This window comes from Anser cygnoides, chromosome 1 (genome assembly GCF_040182565.1).
Source record: "Anser cygnoides isolate HZ-2024a breed goose chromosome 1, Taihu_goose_T2T_genome, whole genome shotgun sequence".
Classification (NCBI taxonomy): domain Eukaryota; kingdom Metazoa; phylum Chordata; class Aves; order Anseriformes; family Anatidae; genus Anser; species Anser cygnoides.
Window position 1 is genome coordinate 87,762,592 of NC_089873.1, and position 27,421 is coordinate 87,790,012.

The 27,421-nt window shown below is 44.0% G+C and overlaps 1 protein-coding gene across 5 annotated transcripts; it reads right to left on the reverse strand.

The window, feature by feature from the left end:
• Positions 1-1,783: 1,783 nt before the first annotated feature.
• Positions 1,784-27,421, reverse strand: LOC106039877 (uncharacterized). Of its 5 annotated transcripts, none has more exons than XM_013187370.3 (6): positions 27,318-27,421; positions 9,410-9,685; positions 7,325-7,573; positions 4,225-4,362; positions 3,514-3,633; positions 1,784-2,054 (listed from the first exon to the last, which is right to left on the reverse strand). In XM_013187370.3, the coding sequence occupies exons 2-6, from the start codon at positions 9,672-9,674 to the stop codon at positions 1,894-1,896; spliced, it is 933 nt and encodes a 310-aa protein (XP_013042824.2). In that variant the 5' UTR covers positions 9,675-9,685; positions 27,318-27,421; the 3' UTR covers positions 1,784-1,893. The 5 variants fall into 5 exon arrangements, with proteins under 5 accessions (XP_013042824.2, XP_013042799.2, XP_066857860.1 ...); XM_013187345.3 differs by lacking the exon at positions 27,318-27,421 and adding an exon at positions 21,935-22,035; XM_067001759.1 differs by lacking the exon at positions 27,318-27,421 and adding an exon at positions 14,814-14,834.

The window sequence follows — 27,421 nt, forward strand, 5'->3', positions numbered from 1 at the left end:
GCGTTCAGCCCCTGAGGCTACGCGTGTGCCGGAGCCGATCATCCCCTGCCTGCCCCTGCCAGAAAGGGCAGAGGAGAAACAGTGCTGGCCACATCTCCCCATTTTCACAGCTGTGGCCCCCATCCACATATGCAGCACAGTGACTGGGATGTTAAGTGCAGCTGCCACCCCAGCACCCCATATCACGCACTTTTTTTGTCACTCTGCTCATGGCCTTTGAGGAATGTTGGTACCAAAAGGAGATAGAACAGCACCATGAGAAAAGTCATCGTCTCCCTCTTACCATGGAAAAATCTGATTCCTACGGCATCCTTAAAGAGCAGAGATGGACTGAATCATTGCCAACACAGCACACAGGATCCAAAAACCTTTTAGACAGCCACAGAACACGGGAACAAGGAGCAGAACAGCCTATAGCTGGGCACCACCGACGCAGAGCTTTGCCATGTGCAGACACGAAGGACATCCAGGGAAACATGCAGCCACCCCGCCAGCTCCCCCGCTTGGAGAGAAGTGCTCGGCAGGTTTTTCTTTTGCAGGGGTGCCTGCAGACCTCAGGGGGTGGGTGGCATTTACAAGGCACACCTCCAGCCTGCTTCCAAAGGATTTGGGAAACAGCATCAGCACGATGATAGAAGGGACAGAGCAAGGGAAGAGAGAGAAAGGCAGCACACCTCCCTACCCCATCCATTTCAGACCCACCACCTCGCTTTTGCTTACCAAAACGTACCTATGCAGTAAACACCCTGCTCTGGCAACACAGCCCTGCAGCACTCAGGTGGCCCAGCAGCCCCCAGCAGTTTTGTCAGGGTCTCAGCTTCCTGCAGCATGGGATCGAGTCCTTGCCCTCTCCTCCCTCTTCCCTGAAGGTCTACCCCGGCTGCGGCACTCACAAGCCTCCCTTAAGCACAGCAGGATGCTTGCAGCAGCAAGGCTTGCTTAAGGGACTCCATAAATTGCTGCTGTCTGTGCAGATAGCGCAGCACTGAGAAAGCCTACACACACAGGCAGATGGCCAACTTAATCAGCTTGTGGTAAGTAGCTAAACCATTACGATAAAGGCACTAATGCTTGCACTGATGAATGATCTCAGCATTATAATCAATGTTTCAGCCAAAATTAATGCACCCAAGCCCCAGGCAACCTCCTGCTGAAGGCAAGCAAGCGATAGAGCTGTATGAGCTCTGACAGCCCAAGCAGTTACATTCTGGTGGAAGGTATCCGACAGCCCCCTGCTATCACAGGGCATCAGGATGTGAGCAAGCCACCAGCGCTTCCTGCCCACCGCTTCACACCTCACGCAGTCCATGGCGAGGCCCAAATCTCAACAGGGTCTGGAGCTCAGAGGAGCGCTTCAGATAAATACCTGGCACAGCAGGTACTTAGCTGAAAGCTTGGTCAAACTCTTTGCAAGGCCTGTGAAAAAATGCCTTGAAATCTCCTGAGAAGAGGCTTTCTCAGGAAATTTCTGGCAGGTCCTCATTTCTACCTGGGACAGGTGTGCTACCACAATCCACCTGTCCCTTGCAGGAGCCACTAGCTGGCAAAGATGGGGGAAGGCATGAAGAGGGCAGGGAGCAGGAGGTATCACCCATCCAATCTCAGGCTGTCCTCAGGGCTCTATCATGTAACTGCAGATCTGCTAACAGGCAAAGCACCAGAGAGCTGCCCAGTTTTGTTAGGGAACCTGCCAGCCCATGGCAGCGTGGCCTTGGAGCCACACATGGTTTTGTTTTTTGTTTTGTTTTTAAATGAGGTTATAGCAGGCCTGACACATCGCATCTTTCCCCTGCTAAATTTTTCCAGACCAATTCTTACACACAGTGAGACTATGGGATGCAAAGGACGGGTGTCACAGGCTTCAGGAGAGGGTGAAACAGCAATCATGTCACATCAGTCATCAGTTGGGTCCGGGAAACAGTCTGAGGCATGTTCCTGGCTTTCCACATAACCTATCATCTCCTGTTCTGGCATTTCCTCAGGTTCTACCACCACTGGCAAATTTTCTTCCACCAGGGGTGGGGGTTCAGTGCCTGGACCAATCTGGGCAGTGTCTGGAAAAGAAGGGGGAAACAGCTTACACATGTGCAACACATTCATCCCTGGGGAAATTATCCCCTCCCCTCCCCAGCCCTCAGTGCTCCAAGCTGCCCAGCCAGCTCAAGCACCCCCCTCCCCAGGCTTCTACAAGCCACATTTCAATATGCTTCATAACTACTCATGGAGCTCTCTCTGCAAGACATGTTGGTGCTGAAGCTCTCTGAGCCCAACAACCCAAAATATACCAAAACACCAAAGCCAAATCTATTCAGTTTTATTTAAATCATAAAAGCTAGCTAAATGTACACATTTTTAATATGTTCTCACCTTAACACTTCCCACATGTAATTCTGCTTTTACTAATTCGTAGAAAAATTAAATATGGGATGTTTTGTTAGTCAAACCAATACTGTGGATTTTTTTTAAAATAGAAACAAGTTCTACATTATTAATATATTAATATTAAACAACTACCTGAATGACTTGCATTTTTTTCCCCTTTCTTGCACTACATTCAACAAATGCTTCTTTAAAAATGATTTAATTATGATGCTTCTTTAATAAATGCTTTTAATAAACTGAAGGCAGGGCAAAGCAGCATGTAAGGATAGACAAAAAGCACAGATGAGCAGGTGAGAGGCCATGCACAGTACAGCGAAGGACACAGGGAGCAGAGGCAGCAGAGCTGAGCTATGACCTGTGTAATGATGTCTAAGCTGGACCTACTTCAGCTCTTGATGATGCATTACTAAGGAAAGTGTTGCCAAGCATTCACGTTTGTGACATAAATTTGAGGGAAACATAATGCAAAAAGCAGAGTATTAATATTGAGTGCTCACAGATTTCTGAAAGGTTTTTATTGCTGCATTCTCTTGACCACACTATGCTGAAGCTGTGGGGTTTTATTATTGATTATTTTGAAGGATATAAAATGTGATTGTATTCCTATTTTGGCCCCAGTTTAAGGAAATATGTAAACCTGACTTTGATAGGATTTAGCCCTGTTTACAGCATATTGGTAGATGCTGTCCCAAAGACGATGTCTGCCTGCTAAAACATTGCTGATTCTTATAAAACTGATGATAAAGGTGGGGGGGGGGGGGATAAAAATTGCAGGAAAGCTGCTAATTTGGGGGATGGGGGTTGCTGGGTTTGTTTTTGTTTTTAAGGGACATGTTAGCACAGGATACAGTGGCACAGACAGCATACAACCTGCTGGCAGCACCCTCTGCAGGACACTTACGAGAAGGCTGCTGCTACATCCCACAGCTGGATGAGGGCAAGAGCTACCCAGTACTGCACCGATAAGCGACCTGCTGCAACTTCTGTCACCCAGACAGAGTTCAGCGGCCTAGCAGCCCTCACTAGCTAGCTTCAGGCTTCCCTCTGCAGCCAGGTCCCCCCCGCTGTCACACACGTTCATTTCACCCTCCTCAGCAGGCTGTCTGGCGTGAAACAAGTCACTGGACGCACCCGGCACTGGAGGGCAGTCGATTTGGACAGCTTGAGCCTCCACATGGTCTCCGTTGGGGGGGCTCTTCACAGCTTCACTGGAGACCACTGACATCGCTATTCCGTCATCCTTTTCATCCTCTGCAAAGCCAAAATGAGAAACTTGAAGGGAAGAGGCCCCCCAGCCCCCGGCAGCGCTGGCACGTTCGTTGTGAGGCCAGGCCTCCAGCACACACGGCTCCCCCTCACGTGGCGCTGGCTCCGCTCCCAGAGCGGACAGATGCCAGCACACAGGGCCACTGCCGGCCTGCCAGAGACCAGCCTGGCCGTGCTGGCAGGATCACAGCCTGAGGTGGCCACGCAGGCAGAGAGCACTTGGGGACAGGTGCTGACAGAGGACGGCCAGCAGAAGCCATCAGGTTCCGTCAGAATCAGGCCCAAACGAGGCTCAGTTTTCTTGCCCATAGAAAAAGTTTTGCTGCGTTTCTTTCTGGCACACACTAGCAAATGTGAGCTGACAAAAGGAAAAGCACAGTTTTCTTCAAGACCCCATCAGTCCTAGCAGTTGCCTGTCAGCGAGTAGGTTTCTGCTCCACTGGGTCAAGGGAGAGCTGGATGGAAAACGAGTATCCACCGAGGTAAGGCCAGTTCATGCTGGGGCTATTTCCACCCCAGCCCATAGACACACTGCCCCTTCTGGGTGACCCAGGGGCAACAGAGCTCTCCACTCACCTGAAGGCACTGGGATGAACTTGTGCTTCCTCTTCATGCAGCAACAGATGACTGAGGACACAACCACCACCAGGATAGCTGCACCCCCTGCACATCCTGCCAGGATGTAAATGAACAACGGGTACTGCAGCAGGTCTCCTGCAGGAAGGACGGCATTGTTAGTTGCCAGGGCAGGCAAGCTTCTTTCTCCCAGCTGGAGAAAGCCCCACGGCCAGATTGGTGCATGTGGGCATTACTGTTGCTTTGGATCAAGGATGTTTGAGAGAAATTATGAGCTGTAGCACATCGTCATTCATGTCACGTCGTTTAATCGTGGTATGGAATTTTTCATTATAAAAAGAGACTCACACAACTATGCTGTGTGCATCTGTTTGTCTACTCTGAACAATAACATCTCAGATAATCCACACTTGATCAAATTTAATGGAGGAGGTGGTGGTTTTAAAGATGCTACATTTCAAAAAGTTTTGTGAAAACCGGAAGCCCAGAAGGAGACCTAAGCTAGCATCTCCTGCTGAAAGAAGGGCCACAGTCTGCCCTCAGTGCTCAGAGTATGCCTCAGAGAATCCACTTCAGATAGCAGTACAGCAACTACGCCAACCTCAAAGAAAGTGCAGGCTCTGATCTGACTTTATCAGACACCAGAGGATCCAGACACCAGGGCCTCTAAAGCACGCTAAACCTCACCATAGCTTTTTGAATCATTGGGACCTCTTCTTGCCTGCTACTCAACCCCTTTGAACAAGACAGCAGTAGCTTCACATAGCGAGACTGAACAGCGAGGAACCAGACCAGCTATCCAAACACAGCACTTCTTCACTTTCCCTGCATCTCTCTTTTTAAAAACACACTGGCTAAACTCTGGGCAGCGCCACTCAGGTTCCCCCAAGAAGGCTGCAGACAAGCTCCTTTCTGAGCTGGGCGCAGCACAGCGCCAGCACAATTCTCCTGCGTGGCCAGCCTCTGTAGGGACAGTTAGCACATTTTTAAAAGTCTAGGCTCAAAATTAAACTTTCAGGAAATGAGAAATCATTGCCCTGATCATTTTATTTCCTTTTTGAGGAAAACTCAAGAGAATATTGTCCAAGGCCTAAAATATGTTGAAAATGGTCCTGAATATTTCTTTTAAAAATGCCATTTGTTCAGAAGGTCTTTCCAAGAAGTATTATGTTAAAAATCAGAAATAAAACAGGCAGTAATCAAAATATGAATAATAAAATCCTTTTATGTATGTTGACTTGTTAACTTCTGAGCCATTTGTTTTAGATCCTCCACAATGAGAGCCCTTTGGTGCCTTGGAAATTTATAGTATTTCTTCCAAATTGTTTTAAACACTTAAAATTAATTTCATCAGCCAACAGGTTGCCCAAATGAGTGCTTTTACAATAGATCTTGTATCTGAATTGGAACAACTGTGGAAAAACTATATTTATCCCTTTGTCTGGAACAAATAACTCACAAAATGAGTTAGTCTTTAATTCATTTAATTGAACTTATTTCTCTCCATTTTTCTAGTATCCATAACAGCTTTATCTCACTTCTTATGAACATGGCTGCATTTGGTGACTAAAAAGTAAAAATGCTGCTACTTCCTTGCTCTCACACCCTTCCCAATACATGTTTATGCATGTGCTCATCCCAGCAGAGCTATCACCAAATTCCCTCGTGGGCTTTTGAAGAGGAAATGAGAAACTGATATCACACCCAGGGAATTGGGCAGCCACCCAGAATAAACAATGGTAGCTGTCAGCAGTCGTGTAGTTTATCACAGGGCTTGATTCAGAGCTCATGGACATTTGCATCCTCACTCCCCAGTGTCTCAGTTAACTTGGGTCTGACCATACTGAACAACTTTTGGCCAATTCAACTGGACAATATTAGGACTGTTGCTCCACAATCACCAATGCCAAACTTGTACAGGCTGGCCTGCAGCACCAATGCAACCAAGCACAAACAGCCCACGGCATTTCTGCCAAGTGCCAGAACACAGAATACGGTGCTTAGGTCAGTATTTTTGCTTTTATACCAACTCTATGCCAGCCATGAGAAAAGACAGTACCCAATCTGCTGCACAGTTAGAGCATTTCAGACAATTTCTGAAACACTAGGTGCTATTGCACAGTACAATTTCTCTAGCAGCAAAGATTTGTTAAGTTACTTACGACTAAATTAATAAAAAATCCTACGGTTAAATTATGTTATCCTGACACAGTCCTGATGACCATCTTCACTGCCAGAGAGGACAAAAACCTTCAGATCTTCACTACTGGAGATGCAAGTGAATATCTAATCAATTTGATTTTGTTCTTTATTAGAAGTCAGCTTACAACACTGACCAGTGCTTTGCATCTTGAGGTTATGGCAGTCCTAGGATGCAGATTTACTGTCTCATTACAGCATGGTCTCATTCAAGCAGGTTACTCAGCATTTATGGAGAGCTTGCAAAGGGATCAGGTCATGGCCTTCTCACAGAACTACATACCCAAGCAGGGACACAGATTTTTTTTTTTAATTTTTTTTAATTTATTATTTATTTTTTTTTTTAAGTAAATGACTTGCATCTTTACCTTTATCGGCCCTGCATTATCAGAGGTGAGGTATTTATATAGTCTGGTATATCTTTGTGTTGCTGGTCTAGACAAGGAGAAAGATGAGGAAAAACACCTCAGCTGAGTCCAGCAGCAACAGGGCTGAATTAGTAGAAGTGTTTTTCCAAGAATGTTGCAGAAATTGGAAGGCAGTTAGGGTAACGGGTGAATGTCAGAGTAGGAAGCATCTCGTGTTTCTACATTGACTCTTAAAAGCATGTAAAATCTCCATCACTGGAAGTAGAAAAAGAAATAGAGATCCTTCCCTGCAGCAGAGTTGGGTAGAAGGACCTGCTGAACAAACTTTCACCCTTTCTATGACTGTAGGCTCAGTCTGAGACAGAGCAGGAAGAAGGAAGTCACTGGGACACTTTCTAACGGAGGATGTGGTAAGTCTGGAAGGCAGCTGCCCGAGGACAGAAGACCTCGTTTTTTATGCTGACAGCAACAACTCCTAAGATTCCCACCACAAGAGACCAAGAGGGAGATTTTCTGGCATTGCCATTACTCACCATAGTCGCAAGACAGTGCAATGGGCCCGCACCTCGCGACGCCGTTCCTGTGGTGAACCTCACATACAAACTCCCCATGCATGGTTTTGTCCAGGCGAACCTTCTTCCCACCATCCTTAATGCAAGCCTCGGAGGTCTTCAGCTCACTGCCATTCAGCAGCCACTCAAATCTCATCCTCTCGTTGCTGGGCACGTTGCAGGACAACTCTCCGGTCCCATTGGGGAAGCACTGGATAGCAATGGCTGGCTCTGGTCATGCAGCACGGGGCAACAGGAACAGGGAGGGAAGAGAGACAATGAGCAGACTCAGCACTGACTGAGAGCTGGGCAGGAGCTTTTCCTACCAGGAAGACTCCCACAGCATTTGCAGTTAGCCAGGGTGCACAGCAATCAGTAAACACTCTTCAGGGCCTGCTCCCAGCCCTTTGGCAGCACTCACCCAACCCTACTGCTGACTCTTGGTCAATGTTTTGGGGACACCACAAAAATACAGCCTCTCTTCATTTTCCATGTAGAAACTGACAAAGGTAACAACAGAAACCCATGATCTGAGGATCGTGGACACACCCTAAGCATCTGGTGGCCAGAGGCTTCCTCCGTAATCAGTGGATAACTGTAGCTTCAGAGGAGAGTCAGACCTCTCCTTGACCAGGTACTTTTGCTGTCATTGTCTCTACTGTTTTAGCGAGGAATTAGTAGAGATCATGTCTAACATAGGTACCAACACAAGACACCCACAGTTAGATAGAACGGCCCAGACTAGGACAACCGAAACTGAAGCAATGCATCAACAATCATATCGTGTTTTCCTGATTTTCTCTCTTTCAGTCTACTATAAGGAGCCAAGCTACTTCTGACATTTGCCACTTTGCAAATACAGGCTAACCAGAGAGGTTGTATGGTTTGATGACCATAAGAGTCACATAGAGAATATCTATGCAAATCATCTATGTAAACAAGCTCAGAAATCACCCTCCTCAACTATGACATCAACTTCAACTAAAATTACTGCCTCCAGAAATACCTTTGCTGTGAAATTGTTTCCCTGACTTTATGTGGCAACAGAACACAAGGAGGAGACAAGAGTTCCCAGAGTAAATTCACTGAAATAGAGGTAAAAAAACAGGACACTTTGCAATCTTTGCCTACTTCCAGTCTAAGCCCCTGATCTTTTTTGCCAAGGAGTCACATCTTTGACCTACTCTCTGTGACAGTTCTGCTTGTTTGCACTTGAACAGCGTAAGGATTCATTTGTCTTCACTGAGGTCAGTTTGCTTTGACATTTTCATTACACTTTCATGCGCTCCAATTTCTCTTAAAATCTTTTAAGTGAAAGTTCTGTAAAAGGAACGGTGGAGATGAGGACAAGACCCATGGTTAGTGGCTATCTAGAGCACTGTTCAGCCAGGGACTGAACCTGTTTAAGCCTTCTCTGTATTAACCCAAACAACAAGCTGGATTCTGCATCAGTGACTTCATTTCCTTCTTTTCAGTCCACAGGTGGATGACCAGGCAAATGAAGGGGAGTGGGAATGCTGAGGCCACGGCGATGACGTCAGAGAGACTTGCAAGGTAAGGTACCTACTGCAGGTCTCTACACAGACCCAGAAAATACTGACCTCAAAGCTGATAGTGGGCAGGAAAGAATCAGAAAATCGTACCTGGACTCTTTCACTACCTTTTCTCAACTGCACAAAGCCATCTCTTCATGAAACCCATCAGGAAGATTGCTCTAGAAATGGACTGAAGTCTCCAGCTGCATGTCTATATACTGTAGACTCAGCTTTAAAAACACTTGATGCTGCTGCCTCTTACATCAGGTAAAAACAGCACATAGCTCAAATGACTGGCTACTTGAAGGGAGGCTCAACAGACGGGAAAGGCTGACAACACGGATGCAAAAAGCATTCTTTAGCTTATGCTTACCATTCCTGCTCTCTGAGACTTATGAAGCTGTGCCTTCTGTTCCAGAGGTACCTATAGCTCCTGCAAGCTCAAGAGGTGTCTTAGAAAGAAATTCAAGGCAGCAGCTTCCAGACAGGCTCACAGGTTCACAAGCTATTTATTGTTAACAAAGTCACTTACCAAGCACTTTCAGTGCAAAGGATTTGCTGATGTTGTTAAAAACAAATTCATAATTTCCTTCATCCTCCTTCTCCACAGTCCTTAGCACTAGAGAGCCATTCTGCAAGTTCAGACGTCTGTAACATGTGCCACAGCTGGCCAACCAAGTACCATTTACCACATCTACGAAGCATCTCTCATTGTCCTTGCTCATTTTGGAGAGGTTCTGCAGGTTTTCAGTTCCTATAGAAAACATTGCTGAGCTGCCGCTGAGCACACTAATCATGGTGACAGAGCCTGGAAAAAGAGCACAGAGCATGGGCAGTGAGCTTTCTGTGTCCATCTGTTTGTCATCCATCCTCAGCTGCCCCCCTGAAGGGCAAAAACTGAGGTGAGATGTAAGAGGGACCCACCCCTGGGGACACCAGGAATCAAAAAAAATCAGAGGAGCAGGAAGGGTGACAGTATGCCTTCTATAAAGGCTAGCTTTCTTCCCTGCTACCGTGAGCGTCGTACACACACCACGCACACAGTGACACAAGTCTGAACAGCTGGTCTTTCCTCTCCCCAAATTTTACAAGACCCTACCCTCTATCTACCACTTCTCCTGATTGCTGACTGTCTGTGCAGAGAAAAATGCTTAGGGCATTAATGCCATAGGTCTAGTGTAGATAGTAGCAGAAGCAATTGCTGATTGCACAGCTTCTTTTACCCAAAGAGTACTGTCGCAGCGTCAGCATGAACAAGCCTCACAGTATCCCTGGACGTTATTAAGTTGCTGTACTCAAATCATAGATGGGTAAATGGCAGGGTGACAGCGGCTCAGGGACTGACCCAAGGTCACACTGAGTGTTAGGAACAGGACCACATTGCTCTCCACCCCTCCAACCAGCGTTTTGCATACAAGGATCTTATGTTCTCCATTGAAATGCTTTTACAGACACAGTACACTGGGAAAGTACTATATTGTTAGTTATAATTAGTTTACTTAAAAAAAAAATTACACATCTTCCCATAGTCCGACTGCCTCTTTCATGCATTAGCAGTTACACTACTTGATGTATCCCAGAGCCTGGTAGAGTCCTTAAAGATCTTGGAATAAAATTAAGGTGTCCACCTATCTAGGCAAATCTGTGCCACAATGCCATAAAGAAAAATCCCACTTACCATCAGTAACGGTTATTATCAGCAGCAGAATAAAAGGAGAGTTGAAATCCATTTTAAAGAGCTCCTTGCATCATATGCAGAGACGATGATCTGGCTACAGAGCTCAGTGAATATAGCGTTCAGGAAATGATGTCAGAAGCAAGAGTGAAAAAAAAAAAAGAAAAACCCCATACTGGACAGATTGAATAATGTTACAAAATAGACCTGCAAGGTTTTGGGTGACTGAATTCAGACTGAACCGACACGAGCCACAATGTGCTTTGCAAAGTCCCGCACCTTGGAGCGGGTTGCAAGTGTGAGAATAGGACTGGGAGGTGAGAAGGAAAAGCTCTTCTGGTCAACTCACCCCACCTAGCAAGATGCCAACGCAGAGACTGGGCAAAGGGGAAAAACCTGTTTTTTGCAGTCTTTTACACTTTATTGAAGTACAGAATCCCCACGTAGGGAATAGAAGTCTGTCCAGTCAGATAAAGCACTGCATGTACAGGCTGATTTTCTGCAGTACCAACAACTGTCCCTCACCGAGATCCTCACCAGCAGTAGGTGTGGGAGAAGACTCTCCCTCTGTATACAAATATACCTTGCCAGCCTGAACTTTGCTGGGCTCTTCCAGTGTTGTGCTGGTACTGCCAGGCAGGAAAAAGCTCTCTATACAACCACCCCAAGAAAATACAGGCTACAGAAAGCTAAGTTGCGTTGCAAAACCATACCAAATACAGCCTGAAAGCTATTCCAGCTCTGTTTGGAGTACAGCTCCCAGAGATTAGACCAAAAAGCCAGCCCTATAGAACCCCTGTGGAACACGTATCCACAGAGCCAGTGTGACTGCCCCACTTTGTTCACACTCACTGAGAGGACTTAAAACTCCCTGGTATTTCACACAGAGCGAGGAGGAGGAGTGCTGCACACAAGCAACGCGGCAGAACCTGCCACAGCGTTAGAGCCGGCATCTGGATGTTCTCAGACACGCTTAGCAGATGTGCTTGGGAACATCTGCAACGGGAGTTCAGGATGCAGCTGGTGATCTTATGCTTTTGTGTTGTTTCTCTGGACATGCAGCCCAATGAGTTAAGGAAGCTCCACATGGTGCAATTCTGTATATACGCACGATTCTAAGAAATAGTGAAAAACAGCACATGTAAGGAATTTAAAACAGTTTGGCTCTGCTTGATAATTCCACATTTTAGCCAGTGGTTTGGCCCCTCCAACTTCTTAGCAATGACAATTAAATCTTAATACCTTGTGTTCCCTAGCGTCTAAAACCTACAAGTTAGTTCAAGGCTACCACAGCATCATCCTGTCTTTACCATACATGCATAGGACAGTCCTAAATTGATCTACGATGTGACAGAAATAGCCTTCTCTGAGAAAAGCAGTGAAGTGAGTCTTTAGACACTTGCAGCAGAGCAGTGGAAGGAGGAAAGAGAAAAGTATTTACAGCAAGAAACACTTTCATTTCCTTCTGTTCAGCTGAAATTACTTGAAAAAACTCTCCCTCCAAATACTGCTGCAAGACTGTGGCTAGCCATCTGCCTTGGATGTGCGTGTCCATCTTCATTTCACCTCCACGTTTGAAGGGCAAGCTGGTAGAGCTTAGGATTGCAGTGCTCTGGTGGAGACAGGAGGCAAAAAAGACGGCATGTACAAGGGTTGCTTCAGACTAGAACTCCAAAAAGCTCAGAGCCTCAGAAAAACAGCAAAAGGCAGAGGGTGTCGGCCCACAGCAAAATCCAGCAAAAGTTCACCTTCTCTCCTAGTCAATGACAGCAGCCTTGCAGAGCTCATTTGCAGATTTGCAGTAAAATGAAAGAAAAAATACAGCCTTTCTGCTGTAGCTTCTTTGTTATAGAATAGACTCTGCATGACGGTGACATTGTGGTGTCCTGCATTTAGTCTCCCTCGCAGTGACTCCAGGGCAAGCGAGTACATTTATGAGTTCAATATTTCTGACTGCTAGCGCCCCATACATCACACAGGGTATGAAGTCCCATTAGGCTCCTTCTGTCCCTCAACATCCTGGCCAGTGGAAAAAAAGAAGTCACAGCCAGGATGAAGATGACTGCGCGTGCACTGTCTGTGTTGCCATCAATCAGCAGTCCTTTCTTAAAATCAACTCTCCCAAATTTTGTACATAAGGAATCTTTAGATGAGACCAGACACTAACTTCTGACATTAACTAATGAATGCTCACAACACCCCAAAGTAGCTGGAGAAAATACTTCCCCTTTTTATATAAAGATGCATGAAGTTTTCCGTGACAAAAAGCACCTTGTGAGGCTTAACAGAAACCACAAGAAAAAAAAAGTAATTTGCAGTTGGAAGGTGAACTAAAATCTTTTTTACTTGGTGAGCTGCAAGTTCAGAGGGCCATTTTGCCCTTACAGCCGCTAATGGCATTGCTAACCACTTTTAACAGAGGAAGGACACTCATTCCCTACACAAGTCCCTGTTGGAGCACAAGAGACTGAGAGACCTGAGCTAGTAAAGTAGGAAATAAGCTGTGAAGCACTGCGAAGTAAGTTTGTACATCTGAGCTCTGCATACCTTCCTTTAAATAGGCAGGTGACCACCAGCAGCGCACCTATTTTTACGGCTACAAATGCACGCAGCCTCCCTTCACACAGGGGGAGGTTGCAGAGCCCAGCACCGCAGCCTCTGTGCATGGAAATGAAAACAACACAGCAGCTCTGGTGATGCACAGGACCATCTCCACAGGCTGCAGCATCACCCCCATGCCAGAAAACCCACAGCTCGGTTGCTCAGCTGTGCAATGGTACGGCCATGACCTACAGAGCTGCAGTCCTGGGAGGAAGGAGGCCTGTTGCCCTGTTAGTTGTAGGTATGGATGGGACAGCAAAGCTATCAGTGCATGAGAAAAAAAAATTAACACACTTTGAGTGCAGCCATGAGGCAGGAACAGGGTGCAGGTCTGAGAGATGCTTCTGAGTGGTGGCAGTAGGACCCCTGAGACCACAAGGAGAAGATGTGATGACAGGGAAGAGTAATACGAATTCTTTGTTAAATGGAAATAGACAGATCTCTATGCTTGGACCCTGAACTCCTTCCTGATCTATATTATATATAGATCTATATATATTATATAGAGATCAAGAAATTATATAATAATTTTATATAACTTTATATAATAGAAAGTATTATATAATAATTATATACTAGAGAGAGCAAGTAAGTTTTCAAAGATAAACACAAAGTTGTATGCTTACATGGTGATAAAGAGAGTGCTATGCAGCTTGTTTCTCTAACTGCAAAGTTGCAGAGGTCATAGCTACTCAGTAACTTATTTAGGAAGTGGAATTACCTAGTCTGGGTACTCCTCTAGATCATGTTCAGAGCAAGTGACTTTTGGACAAAACATGATGTACCAGGATAGCAGGACAACGGTCACAGATGAAAACCCTTTTCTGTCAGGGAATCTACAGCCCCACACAGAGCTGTGAAATGGAAATAAACCTGTACCCTCCCAAACTCCTACTTACAGACAATCATCAACTGAGGCATACGTAGGATTTCCCCATCAGCTCCTGTCAAACACCGTACGCTCCGCATGAGACCTGCCCCACTGGCCCTTGCCTCAGCTGCTCCACAACAGCTCTCATACTCAACACGTTTGTTGCACAGCACAGCAGCTCTGCTGCTTTGGGACTCAGCATCTCAAACAAAAGCAGTCAGCCTGATCCACGACACACAGCCAGCTGCACCTTGTTTATGTGGTCCTGCAGGGGCAGAGAGAGGCTGTGGTGTGGCTGTGGATGGACAGACCTAGAGCAGCCCCTTCTCAAAGCTGATCCACACCTTAAATGCACACGCCATGCGCTTGAACAGATGCACGCCACACCATCTGATAGCATGTCTGACAGATTAATGTTCTTCCTACCATGCAAACCAGGGCAGGGAGGTCCCATGTGTCAAGCTTTAGGAAAGCGGACAGGCCACACCCAGGTCACTGATGCTTCTCCCCACCTCCCCAAATCATTCATTTGTTGCCATTCCTACATAAAGTTGCACCTGGGGAATTTCTTCTCACCAGCTCTTAACCTAGATGCTGAATGAGGCAGATGAGAGAACCGGACTTTAGCTCTCATTCCTCTTGCCTCCATCCCAGAGACAACCTGCAGATGATTCCCCTTTCTGCCCAATCCATACAAACTGTACAGGCTGAAATATGCCTGTACAGATACACATGCTCAGGCACAGACAAAGAAGGACCCGGGGATCTCCTGCGGAAGGTCTGCCATACCTCAGACACATCTCCATGAGACACACACCGCTGGTCCTCGTCTCATGCTTCCTGCCACAGCACTGACTTTTGCTATGCAATGCTGAGGCTGTCTGAGACCCACTGAACCAGACACTGCTGTTCTGTCTAAAATGGGCCACCCAAGTAACGGGGCATGGCACGTAGGATCCTGAAGTGGCAAAGGAGACAAGGTTCTGCACAGCAAACTGGGGACCTAAACTGCAGAAACCCTCTGCTCAAAATAAACCAAGCAGAAAACCCACAGTAGCACTTTCATTTGCTGCGTATCGTCACATACTTTGGGGGAGCAGACTTCTTTGCTAACCTGTAACGCAGAGCAGAAAAGTCCCATGCTTTCAAAATACAGAGAAAACAAGCTGGAGATTTTCAGCTTCCATTTCTGACAAGATAAAATCCATGTGTTTGTCACACTTAATACACAAGCTTCCCCCTCCAGCTCTCTCTGGTGTTGAAATGAGACCGATCAGGGTTACAGAAGGAAATCAGACTTCTGCACATTAATAGTTGCTGTCATTCTCCTCTTGTCATACCTGACTGCTTCCCACTTCTCCCCAGCTATCAGAGAGCTCCAGGGGGAGCACCACACATTCATCCCACCCACATGAAACCCCCAACTCCACTTAGTGCTGAGCAGCTACGTGGGGAGAGACCCAAGCAGGTCCACTGAGCAGCACACACACGGAGACGGCTCCGTGCCACAGTGCTCCTCGGGGCGCTGGAGCACGCCGAGTGCCGAGTTCCAGGTGAACGGTCTGATGATGGCAGAACACTGCATCATCCTGTCTCAACGCTCCTGCCACGTACTCACAGCCTTCGCACACACCGCTTGGGGCACAGGCTCTGGCTGCCCCCAGTGAGAGCACCGGTTCTGCTGCCAAAGGTCCCAGCACCAGCTACTACGTGCCATGTCAGTGCTCGTCCATCACCTTGCTGCCAGGGGACAAGAACATGAGGATCCCAGATGTCCAAGCCAAGCGCAACGATCACACACAGTTTCTCTGACATAGCTCTCCTACTTTGACCCATGATAATGATAGAAAAAGAAGAGTCTGTATATGGAATAATTGCCAGAAACCACACAATTTATATTTAGTGCCACTGTGTACAGGGTGAAGTGCTTTGCATTTGCTTTGGGAAAATATATAATATATATACATATTATTACAAAACTATTGGGACGTATGGGTTCAATCAAGCTTCTACAAGATCAGAACTTGACTGAACAACCCTATCAAGGACAGCAAACACAATGCCTGTAGTCTCTAGGCTTTGGCCAGTTTCACTAGAATTAGAGGAAAATCTGTTGCTGTGAGTGGACAACACTTGGAGAAGTCAAATTAGGATCTAAGCTGCCACAGGTTGCCACAGGTCAGCCGTGCTTTTATTTCGCCTTTTATTACCCCTTTGTGCCTTCTGCTGAAGCTTTGCTATCCGACACAAGAAACTGCATCTGCTGATACCTGGAGCAAATTAGAGCATTTAAGAGCTTTAAGAAGTTTTTTTTAAATAGCACATACATACTCTTTGATCAAGTGTGTATATTTTTTTATATATATATATATATATATATATATCTCCAGCTCATCTAATTTTGTATTGCCACTTTAAGTGCTTAGCAAATCCAGACTAAGATATGTAGAAAAAACATTCTTGTCAGAAGACTGAATTATTATTTTTTTTTTTTTTTAATAAGGTCCAGATCTCCACTAGGAACGTTTTAGGGGTCTACATACTAAATGGGGCTGAGAAGCATTTTTTTTTTTTTGTGGGATCAAAACTTCAGCTTGCGAAGTTGAATCTAAAAGGCAAGTGGAAAAATCCTGGTTGAGGCCAAGACAGCAAAAATAAATATGGCCTTTTTAGACTAGATAATTCTTACGTACCCCAAAAATCTGAAATGAAACAGACATGGCCTTCTGGACTGACAGCTTAGTTCATGGCAGAATGGACTAGGTCAAATCTGAATATGGGGGAAGGCAGAACACCGTAACACCCAGTTCTCTGCAAATTGAGTGGTCCCTGAACAGGTCCAAACCACATTGCAACAGAGATTCAGCTCCATGGAAACAAAACCAAAGTACTGGCAGATCTAAGTCTTCTGAAACTCAGGAAGGCCACCATGAGACTGACTTCCACATGCTAGAAGTTTAAGAATATGGACTGTAAGGCTTTCTACCTTGTATTTTCCAGTGGTTTACAGAAATAGTTCTGATTACTTCCAAGTGTAGATAGTTATTGCAGCGGAGACACATATTCTATTAAATGAATTTCTAGCAATGCTGAAAACCTTAAAGTATTCCCTGGATATCGAGAGGTGATCAAGTTCAGATCAAGTTCACATTCACCCATGGTTCTTTTCCCTAGAGTACTTCTTCCTAAACTTTTCTTGTTGTCTCACTAGAAACTGAAATTTGGGTGTGTTCACCGGAGTTTTGGATCTGGGGATCTCTCCAGGAGAGAAAAATCATGAAAAAAAGGCAGAGTAGTAAAATGACAACTTGAGAAACGCATCACTTAGATTTTTCTGCCTAAATCCATATAAGATTTATTTGCAAAAATATCTCACGTTACTTACTGTGTTTATTCAAAAAGCAATGGAAAACTCAATCATGGACAGAGATAACATGCATTTTCACATTTCAGTTGAAAAGACTCCATTCCTAACCATATCATAAAGACAGCATTTATAGGTTGCTTAAAATTCTTTTATGTGCCACAAGGAATGTGATGGAGGGATAAAAGTAACACTCTGAGACACTCAATACGGCACAATAAAACACTATGCTTAAGACTTTTAAACCTACCTTACAGATGTAGTTGAAATACTCTTTTTAAGAGAAGATCACCAGATACATCATACCTCTTGACAGCATGCTGTTCTCAATCCTCTTGCAGTGCACTCTTGAGAATTAAGGTATTATTAAAGAAAGACACAAAAAACTACTGCTGTCTGAAGAGGGCTGATTCCTCTGATCAACCACGAAGGAAGATGAGAAGTTGTACCAGACAACCTGATGAGATTGTCACTGGAGCAGAATACATTCCTGGGCAATAAAAGAAAATGTTACAGAGATGCTGGGCTCTAACTGTAGGATAGACATGTAGAACTGATTAGAAATGGAATTGGAAATTCATATAGTTCTACCCCAAAGCTGCTCCCAATTGGCCGTATAATCTTAAGAGTGTTTCTATGTTCCTCTTCTTTATTTACTGTACCTGCAAAGCATCAATTATGGACCAGTAACTAACTAAGGCATTTAATTAAATTCCTTGCAACCCACCAATTCTTTCAGAGGCACAAGAGGCATCATATCCTAGGACAAACATGCAAGATTTTCTTTTGAAAAAAATCGCAAATTCTGAATGGATTTTTAAGTAACATTTCCATCCAGAGAAAAAAAGCTTTTAAGGGTTTCCAGAAGAACCTCTTTGTCTGCCTCAGATGTCTACTGCAGGAAGGACCTCATTTCTCAAAGTCTTCAAAATTACCCACTCAATGCAAGGGATGCCCTAAGAAACTTGTACACTTAACTAAGCTAAGTCACAGGCCTCTGTAAATTAGGGAAAAATTGGGCCACCGGAGGTATGTCACACTGAATCCCAGCTATTGCATTCTACCGTGACAGAAATGCAACTGGCTCACTTCTCACAAGAGCTCTGCTGTTTTACCTCTTTCCCATCACACCACATTTACAGCCTGTACCTGGTTGCATGGGAGGTCACCTGCCCTTTACCAGAACAGTCCCCCCCAAACACAAACTGTGATGCAGTGAACTAAACTGGTGGTGGATGGTTTTGCTTCACTTCTCCTGTTTCCCCAATAGCTGATCACACATACCTAAAACCCATCAGGGCACACACGTTCATGCTGGAAAAATCCCCCAAGACAATCCCCCCCACACACAGACATAGTGCAAATCACTAGAGCTGAACAAATACTGAACAAATAAAGGGTTCTTGATACCCTTATTAAGTACACATGCACATTCGAAAGGAAAGAATCAAAGAACAGCTGTGCCCTGAGTCTGCATCCTCTTAAATGAAGCGTTGGGAAATTACAGGAACTGCATTAGCATCTTCAACAGCAGTACATGGCCCTTGTCCTGTCTGCCCATACAGCCCAGGGAACCCAAAACAAACACCCTTCTGTTTCAAGAGGAACAACATGCCCTTGGCAACCCATACATTTGTGTGTGCAAATACAAGCACCAGTGAAGAACCACTATCCCCACAAAGAGGAAAAGCCCCACGTATCTTCACTAGCCAGCTGGAGACAGGAGAGGAGCCTGAAGGTCACACCAGAGTTTTGAATGCACACACCCCAAGCAATACAGACCAGTTAACCAGACCCACACAGCTCCCTGCGCAGGACCCCATTCCACCTGCCCCCCAACAGACCTACCATAAGATTTCTGAGGCTCGTTTCAGGTGACCCCTGGAGAGCCTACTAGTTTGAGCACGAGCCTACCAGTTTTGTACGAGTGCAGAATTTCAACCAGTCCCGTCTAATTTTTTGCCAAGTTAGGCTGCTCTGGCCAGAGATGAGCAACTAGTCTTTGATTACTAAGTGGTTTTTTTCCATCTTTTCTCTCTTGATTTTATATCCACTGAGGCTGAGATGAGCATACAACAAAATTCTTGCCCTTTCAATGAGACTGGATGCTAGCCCTAAAAAATTCTGTATAAAAGTTTCCGTCACCTTATCCCAGGCCCTGTGTGTTTTAGCTCTTAGAGACACTTAACATGCAAAATACAGCAGCATTCCAGAAACAGCAGTGCAAATCCTTCTGGAGAAACTTAAGCACGTCTTGTGCTAATAGTAAAGAAATCTTCTCTTGCAAAGTACTCATAACACTATTAATTCCATTGAGAAAATAAGTCTAGACATTTTAAGTGAACTTTTGTCCACTTTGATTTTTGTCAAAAAAGAAGAACATCCATTATCTCCATTTTTCCTCACCAGTGTGAGGATGTGCCATCAGTCTGTCTTCATCTTCACACAGAGTCACAAAACTTGAAGACAGCTATCTGTCAGGAGTCACTACAATACATGGGTGCATGCCATTCCATAGCTGACCCTATTGGAGCAGGACATTGGTCTACATAACCTGTTTATCCTATGATCCTAGGTGAAGAAGTATACAATTTAGAAATCACTAAGCATAACATCTCCTACTCTCTTCCAGTAGTCCCTGAATTATTCTTAAATTCCCCATCCTCGAACCAAGTGAACTGCTCCACTGTTCCTCCACATTGCCCACAAGCCTTGGCTCTTTACAATGTTTCTCCCGTCTCCAAGAATGATCCAAACCCATCCCAGCAAGATCAGTGAACCAATGGTTGCACTAGGAAATCCATCTTTGCATTTCCCAATTTCTGTAATTGCCTCCTCTTCCCATTACTAATGAGAGATTTCATTATTGCTGCCAAGGTTCCCCAGCTGAGTGGGAAACCTAGGCTATCCTTCCACATAATAAACTAACTGAAGCCCTACCTTTCAAAGTTAGCTGCTGCACTGCTGAACAACCTTCACCATGGTGCATAGCATTTTGTTCAACTATTGACTGATCCACAACACAAATTACAAAGCGAAAGTATGAAAGACTGCAAAACTTCCAGGACTTTGTTGAGGTTTATATGTTGTATATATATAATTCATATCTATGAACAATTCATATATGTTCATATATATATGAATTGCTCATAATATTGTTCAAAAAGATTGTTCATATATTTTATATTTTCATATTCATATAAATATCATATTTAGAAATTACAAGACAACCTTTACTAAAGGTTATTTCCCAGGGATCTGTGAGAAGGTCACTGAGAACTGTGGTTACTGCCTCTGGAGAAAGTAATTTTTTAGAGGAAAAACATCTGAAGAAAATCATAGAATCATAGAATCATAGAATATCCTGAGTTGGAAGGGACCCTTAAGGATCATCAAGTCCAACTCTTGATACCGCACAGGTCTACCCAAAAGTTCAGACCATGTGACTAAGCGCACAGTCCAATCTCTTCTTAAATTCAGACAGGCTCGGTGCAGTGACCACTTCCCTGGGGAGCCTGTTCCAGTGTGCAACCACCCTCTCTGTGAAGAACCCCCTCCTGATGTCGAGCCTAAATTTCCCCTGCCTCAGCTTAACCCCGTTCCCGCGAATAAGCATAGTTTTCTGTGATTTCACACACTGTTCATAGGGTTAACTCTGGGCACACATTCTAGTGCTATTGCCCCTGTTCCTTATCTCTGACTGGGGAATGCTGCCTCACCACGCACACAGGCATTCATGTAGTAACAAAGCTTCTAGTTGCTTGGCACCAGTTCTTCAGTAACTTCTGCATCTGTACTTTTTTGTAATATAACAACACATAGCAACTCATCTAACTGGAGGAGAAAAAAAAAAGACAAAAAATTCTGGACTGATATGCTTACACTACTTTGCTATCCTTAGTAAAAATCACACTCTATGTACCACCACCACCACAGAAGAGCAGGGAGGATGGAGAGGCATAGACTGCTGGCAGAATTTGCTTCTGAGTTTCTGCACATCCTGTCCCACAGCAGCCAGCAGCGCAACACTGAATGCAGCATGAGGAAGTGAGACAAATTAGAAGAACTGAGTCCCAGTGGTCAGTCTTCGCTGAAGGACAGGCTACAGTTTCTGCCTGCAACTGACACCAAGTTCTTTGTAGCACCTGCAATTACAGCACTTCACAAACTGAAGGGGAAAGCCTTGACCATATGTCAGTTAGTTCTGTAAAAATTTTAAGAGTTCAGAAAACACAAAATACTTCATTATTAAAGATGCAAATGTCTACATGAAAAAAAAATATGTTTGCTCAAAATTCAGTGCATTTAAAGATAACGTGAATTATTTTGCTTACATTTCATTGTATATAGCCTTGAAATACAGACTTCTGTGGCTCCAGTAAATTTAGCTCACATATTTTTGGTATAGCTAAAGATGTGCACGCATCTCACATTGCTGTTTCTGTTTGTCATCTCTGATCGGGAAACGATACCTTACTACAAGCAAAGTTGCTCTTGGGGCATTTACAACCATTCTGCCTTTGAGTGTATGTACAACACAGCTCACCTGAAGATAAGGAGAATGGTCTTGTAAGGGACTTCTTTCCCAAAGGAGTAATTTTTCCAGAAAGGTACCTCTTGATACAGGATTTCCTCATGTTGATCTTCCTGAGCATAGAAACCCACTATTTAGAGTAAAAGCAGCAAAGGAGAACAATTTCCTCCAGATCATGATTTACCAAATTGGCTAAAGGAGCCTAAGGGCAGTGCTGCAGATTAACAAGGAAACAAGAGACAGAACACAAAACAGTCAGGACAATGTCCAACACTCCCTTTCCACCGACTTTTCTGCTGCTCCTTCACCTTCCTCTCTGTCATCCAACCTGTGCTGATGTTGAATACCTGCCCAATCCACACATGACATGCTTTGAAATCCACCACTCTCTACCACTTAACCACAGTCACTTTCTTTAAAACTGAATGACTGACGTACCATTTCAGAAGTCTCAACTGGGCACAGCAACTGAGAACAAACAGAAGCTTAGACACAGCTTTAAAACTGCAGGATATATTTGTGGACCAACTGCATATTCAATAAATGTACCCTGAGCCTTCAAATACCTCATGAAGCCAGATGGGGAGCCACGAGGGGCAGGGTTTCTGTGGTTCTCTTGGCTGAAGAGGCTCATGTTTCTAGCACTCAGCACTTCCACCACAGTGTGGAGACACCAGAAGGAAAACTGCTTAGGTAAGGAGTAAAAAAAAGATCAGGAGACAATCATATTCTCAAACCTTGTGGCTACAGCAATCACTTCAGTTTCTGAGAAATCTGCTGTAAAACATGATAGCAGCAACAAGGTTTGCAACTCCAAGTAATGTTGGCTGGCTGTGGAAAGTTCACAAAGTTTATAGTTGGTCATGTAAGCAGTAATACTGAAATTAAAGTGGATAAATCTTCACCTGACCAATGAAGACACATGGTTTTAGTTACATCACTTGATTTGACAAAAAGATTTGCTTTTGCAGACTTTTCTAATCATTATACATAGAAGTGGGCAAATACATGCAAGAAACAAACTAAGTAGAAGAGCAAGAGCTTTCATGCATTATAAAAGGCTCGTACCTTTCTGTGTTCTTTGGGATGCTTATGGGTTTAAACATGTGCCTCCAGGCTTTGGTTTAAAGTGGTCATACAATCACTGAATCAGATGTTTTGCATATATTGCCACAGACTCGGAATGCTTCTCTTTGCAAGGTTTTACATACTCAGTAGGGTTTGATAGTTAAGGTTTTACTTCCTCTTGCACAAAGAGCGATAAACAGTTTTTGACAGACAGCAGTGCACTTGAGACAGACTGACTGTAGCTATCCTTAAGAGGACACAAAAAGCGTGGCTTGTAACTCTGTTAATTTTAGTCATACAGTACAGGGGTTGGAGCGAGCGCTGTCCAAATAAGGTGACATGGAGCATGGGCTGTATGCTAATTTCCCCAGAACCGCTTCTGTCCTCCAGAAATAACGCTAACAGTATGTCCACGTTTACCATTTCCGTCAAAAACCTCCTCTAAGCTGATCACCTTCAGACCTGTTTAATTATCACATAACACTCCTCCAAACACTCTGGAAGTACCAGAGTTTAGGTAAGTTTTCCATTAATTTTCCTCTTTTTTTTGTGCTAGGGAGCCCAGGACTGGATGCCTTTTCAAAGGCAGAGAGAAACGAATCAATCTAATTTGCCAATATCTAGAAACTAAGACAAACGCTGGTCTCCTAACAACACTGCACATATCGACAAGTTGCTGACTACACTATGCCTGAACAGAAACTAGTATTTTTGCAGGCCAAACTCTGTTTTTAGTAGCCTAATTTCAGATGTCTAGCATTCAAGTCCTGACTTTAGTGTGAACGCTGTGAATGACTAAAATTACATAACCAAAACCAAGGACATTCTAGCATAACCACCTTAAACCATCAAAGACAGGAGCCGATGATAGCAAAGTGACACTCTGTAAGAAAAAACAGAGGATCTGATCCTTCAGAGTAAGTCACTATTATTATTTACAACTACCACATTTATTTTAAGTTTTATTTGTTAATCACCTGATAAAGGTTTCTGTTGCACTGTCCTGTATCCAATCTAAGCACTGCTGAGGACAACAATTCCATTACAAAAACCCAAAAAAATCTACTGACGAGTCCAGTTCTTTAGGAGACTCCCTGCCCCCAACCTACCAGTACGAGCCAGTTGCTCCAAACCAAGTACTGTCAAGACTAACTATCCACTATCTCACGTACAGTTCACACACCACCATGCTCTGGAAACACAACACATTCAATACCCAGATTCATACATTTCTGAGCTGCAGAATGAGGTGGTCTGGGTGATGCCGGTATCCGAAGCATAAAATAGAAACAAAGACCCACAGGCTGAACTGGAGAGTGGTGCTCAGGAATTGTTAATCCTGTCCCTAACTGTGCTCCTTAGTCACTGTATGAACTCAGGAAAATAATGTCATCCTCCTCCATGTTTCCCCTACCCATATAGGGCAAAACGAAGCTGCGCCAGACTTTTCTAATTTATCATTCATAAGGATGCTTGAGGAGTACTTTATAAATGCATTTATAAAGGATTTTATAAAGCACCCTATTCTGAGGTAAGAAGGATGAATTCACAGTAATTGATTTTAATTAAGTTAGTTTTGTAGCCACTTCAGAAACCATAACTAGCTTCCTGCTTCTCATGAGCCTCCAGAAAACTTGCAAACAATATTAATCTGTTATGACCTTTGAAGAAAACACAATCTTATGACAAAGTTTTCTATATATTCAGTATTTCTTTTTCCCAATGTTAATGTATTGTTGAGAAATAATATTACAAAGGAACAAATAGATATAACAACCTGCCATAAACTCACTACCCAAAACACTGTCTAGAAGGAAAACATTATAACATTTATCACACTGAAATCAAAATCAGTCACTGTACACATAGGCATGACTACTACTTGCCACACTGGAGCAAGGGCAGAGAGTGACTATGAAGGAGCAGCAGAGACAAAGCATTAGGGACTGACCACAGCCCCCATTCCCTGTTCCCCTGCACTGCTTGGGGGGAGGAGGTAAAAGAGAGCGGATGGGGGGGAAAGTGATTTGAGTTTGCTTTTGGTTTCTCACTGCTCGAGTCTGTTAGCAATAGGCAATAAGTTATATTAATCTCCCTAAACTGAATCTGTTTTGCCTGCAAAAATTGCTGAGTGATCTCCCTGTCTTCATCTCAACCCTTGAGCCCTCTACATCATATTCTCTTCCCCACTTTGAGGAGAGGGAGCGAGAGCGCGGTCGTGGTGGAGCTCAGCAGCCCAGCTGGGTAAAACCACCACACATGCACTAGTGCGTCTTAAAAACTCCTGAAGTATTTTTTGCACAGCACAGAATTTATCTGTCTTCTCACTACCACATTAGATACTTTGTGGCCTAACAAATGACTTAGACTACCTAGTTAGGACTACTCAAAAATAACCCTCTTCACTCGTTTACTGACCACAAGCACCAAGAAGTCGACCCTGTATGCACCATTTTACAGCAAAAAGCAAGCCACAGTAATGTCTCTGACCCTCTCTGTGCTCGGATAGCATATACAAGGATTAGGAGAAAGTAACAGGTCAGCTATAAAAACAAGATAGCTTGTTTGGCTTTGCAACCAGAATTTTTCAGTCTGTATCCGTGGTGGAAAAAGTTGTGTAGCTCTTCTCAGAGCTGTTCCGTCAGTCCTGTTACACAACTGCTAGGCTTGAACATTTTTGCAATCTTCACTGTCATATGGCACGCAAAGAAAGATACCCGTTTATAGCCAAGTCTTTCTTTTAAAGCACTGGAGCTTAGGAATAACATTCTCAGTCTACATGGAGGTCTACATTTTAAGTCTACAACTTAAAAAGGAAATTATGAGGAATCTCTCAGTGCTTCCTACCATTCACATAGCGTTATTCAAGGAATCTAATCTTCACAAGCATCCTCCTGTCCAGAAAATTAAAAAAAAATAAAGTGCACCATATCAATAATTAAATAAACTTCACTTAAAGAGTCAGCATTAATATCATTACTAGTGCCATCATGTTAATTTCAGGACTGATAGACATGCAACTAAAGTTAATGGCATAGGTATTACATGTCAGGAAGGGATGATACACTGGAAATCACAAAGAAAGTTTAGATGGCGTGCAGTAGAGAAAATGAATGAGCTGTTTGTAGTGTGCCACCTTTCCAACCAAGCGAAGCATCCTTCCAAACACACGTTTTCCTGACAGGTAAGGATCATACTAGACAGCCTGGCTTACAGAGCACTGGAGGGGACAAAACTAAACTTCTATGTTCATGAATGATGGCAAGCAGGACTAAATCAGCCAAGATATGATTTTCAAACTTGACATGAAAGACAACACAAAGAGAGACTAAGTTACACATCCTGTGGCCAAGACTGAGACCATAGTTCTGAAGGTGAACTGAACACAGTCTGCTGAGTTAGCTTACCATAGCAGTATCAAAATGATCTCCATCTTACTTGTTGTTTTAAGGAAGTTAATAGTTGAGGATGAGTGGTAAATTTGCACCAAAAATTTCCTTGCACAACATCTTTTGGGATGCATCATATACTTATCTCTATTCTTTAAAATAATGCATACTAACAGGGACCATGCTTGTAGGGAAAACCTCCAACCTATAACTGCTTGAAATGAGACTGTGAATGTAATTTCCACCACCTCTGACCCCATATCCCTTAAGAAAATTGAGTTTCTGTTCAAGAGATTGCTAAACTGTTGGTAGCTCCAGAATAATGCACCAGATGAAAATCCAGATGATCCAAGTAAAGTGGGAGACAGTAAACCAATTGCTGAGATGCCCAGTTTCCTTCACAGAAACAGCGATGACTAATTATTTGGTGGAAGTTATCTGTATATATAGCAAAAATATGTAGTTCTCAGTTCAGCATTCATATTAATGTTCTCCTGTACACGTGCATACACACTCTTGAGCAGACAGAACTGAAAGAACGCTTTCTGGGTCACACATCAGAAAGGAACTACCCCCAGCAACTCAACATCACCTTTGGTTTCTTCAAGAGCTCTGTTCATAAAGTAGCTTATTACAGAGACTAAGACCATTCCCAATCCCATGGTATCTTCACAAACAGCAAAGCTTAGTTCCATGTTTAGAAGCACTCTAAACATGAGACATCCCACTTGGGATCCCACAGCAGAGAAATGAGGCTGGCAAAGTGGGCAGTTTACGGTCACAGCTTATGATCCTGGACAAGGCAGCAAAGCACAAATTCAGAGGCAGTGGTGTTTTTAAAAGAACAATTAAGGAGTAAACAAGATTGAGACAGTGCTAACCTAATGAAAGCACTAGCTCACATATGTACTGTCATTTAGCTTAATACATGGACTTACCTTTACACTTCTTTTACAGAAGAGAGCACTTCACTTTGGCCCTCATACACAGTTACACTACTTGCGTTGATCACACTCGTAAAGGAAGGAAGGGAGGCCAAAGC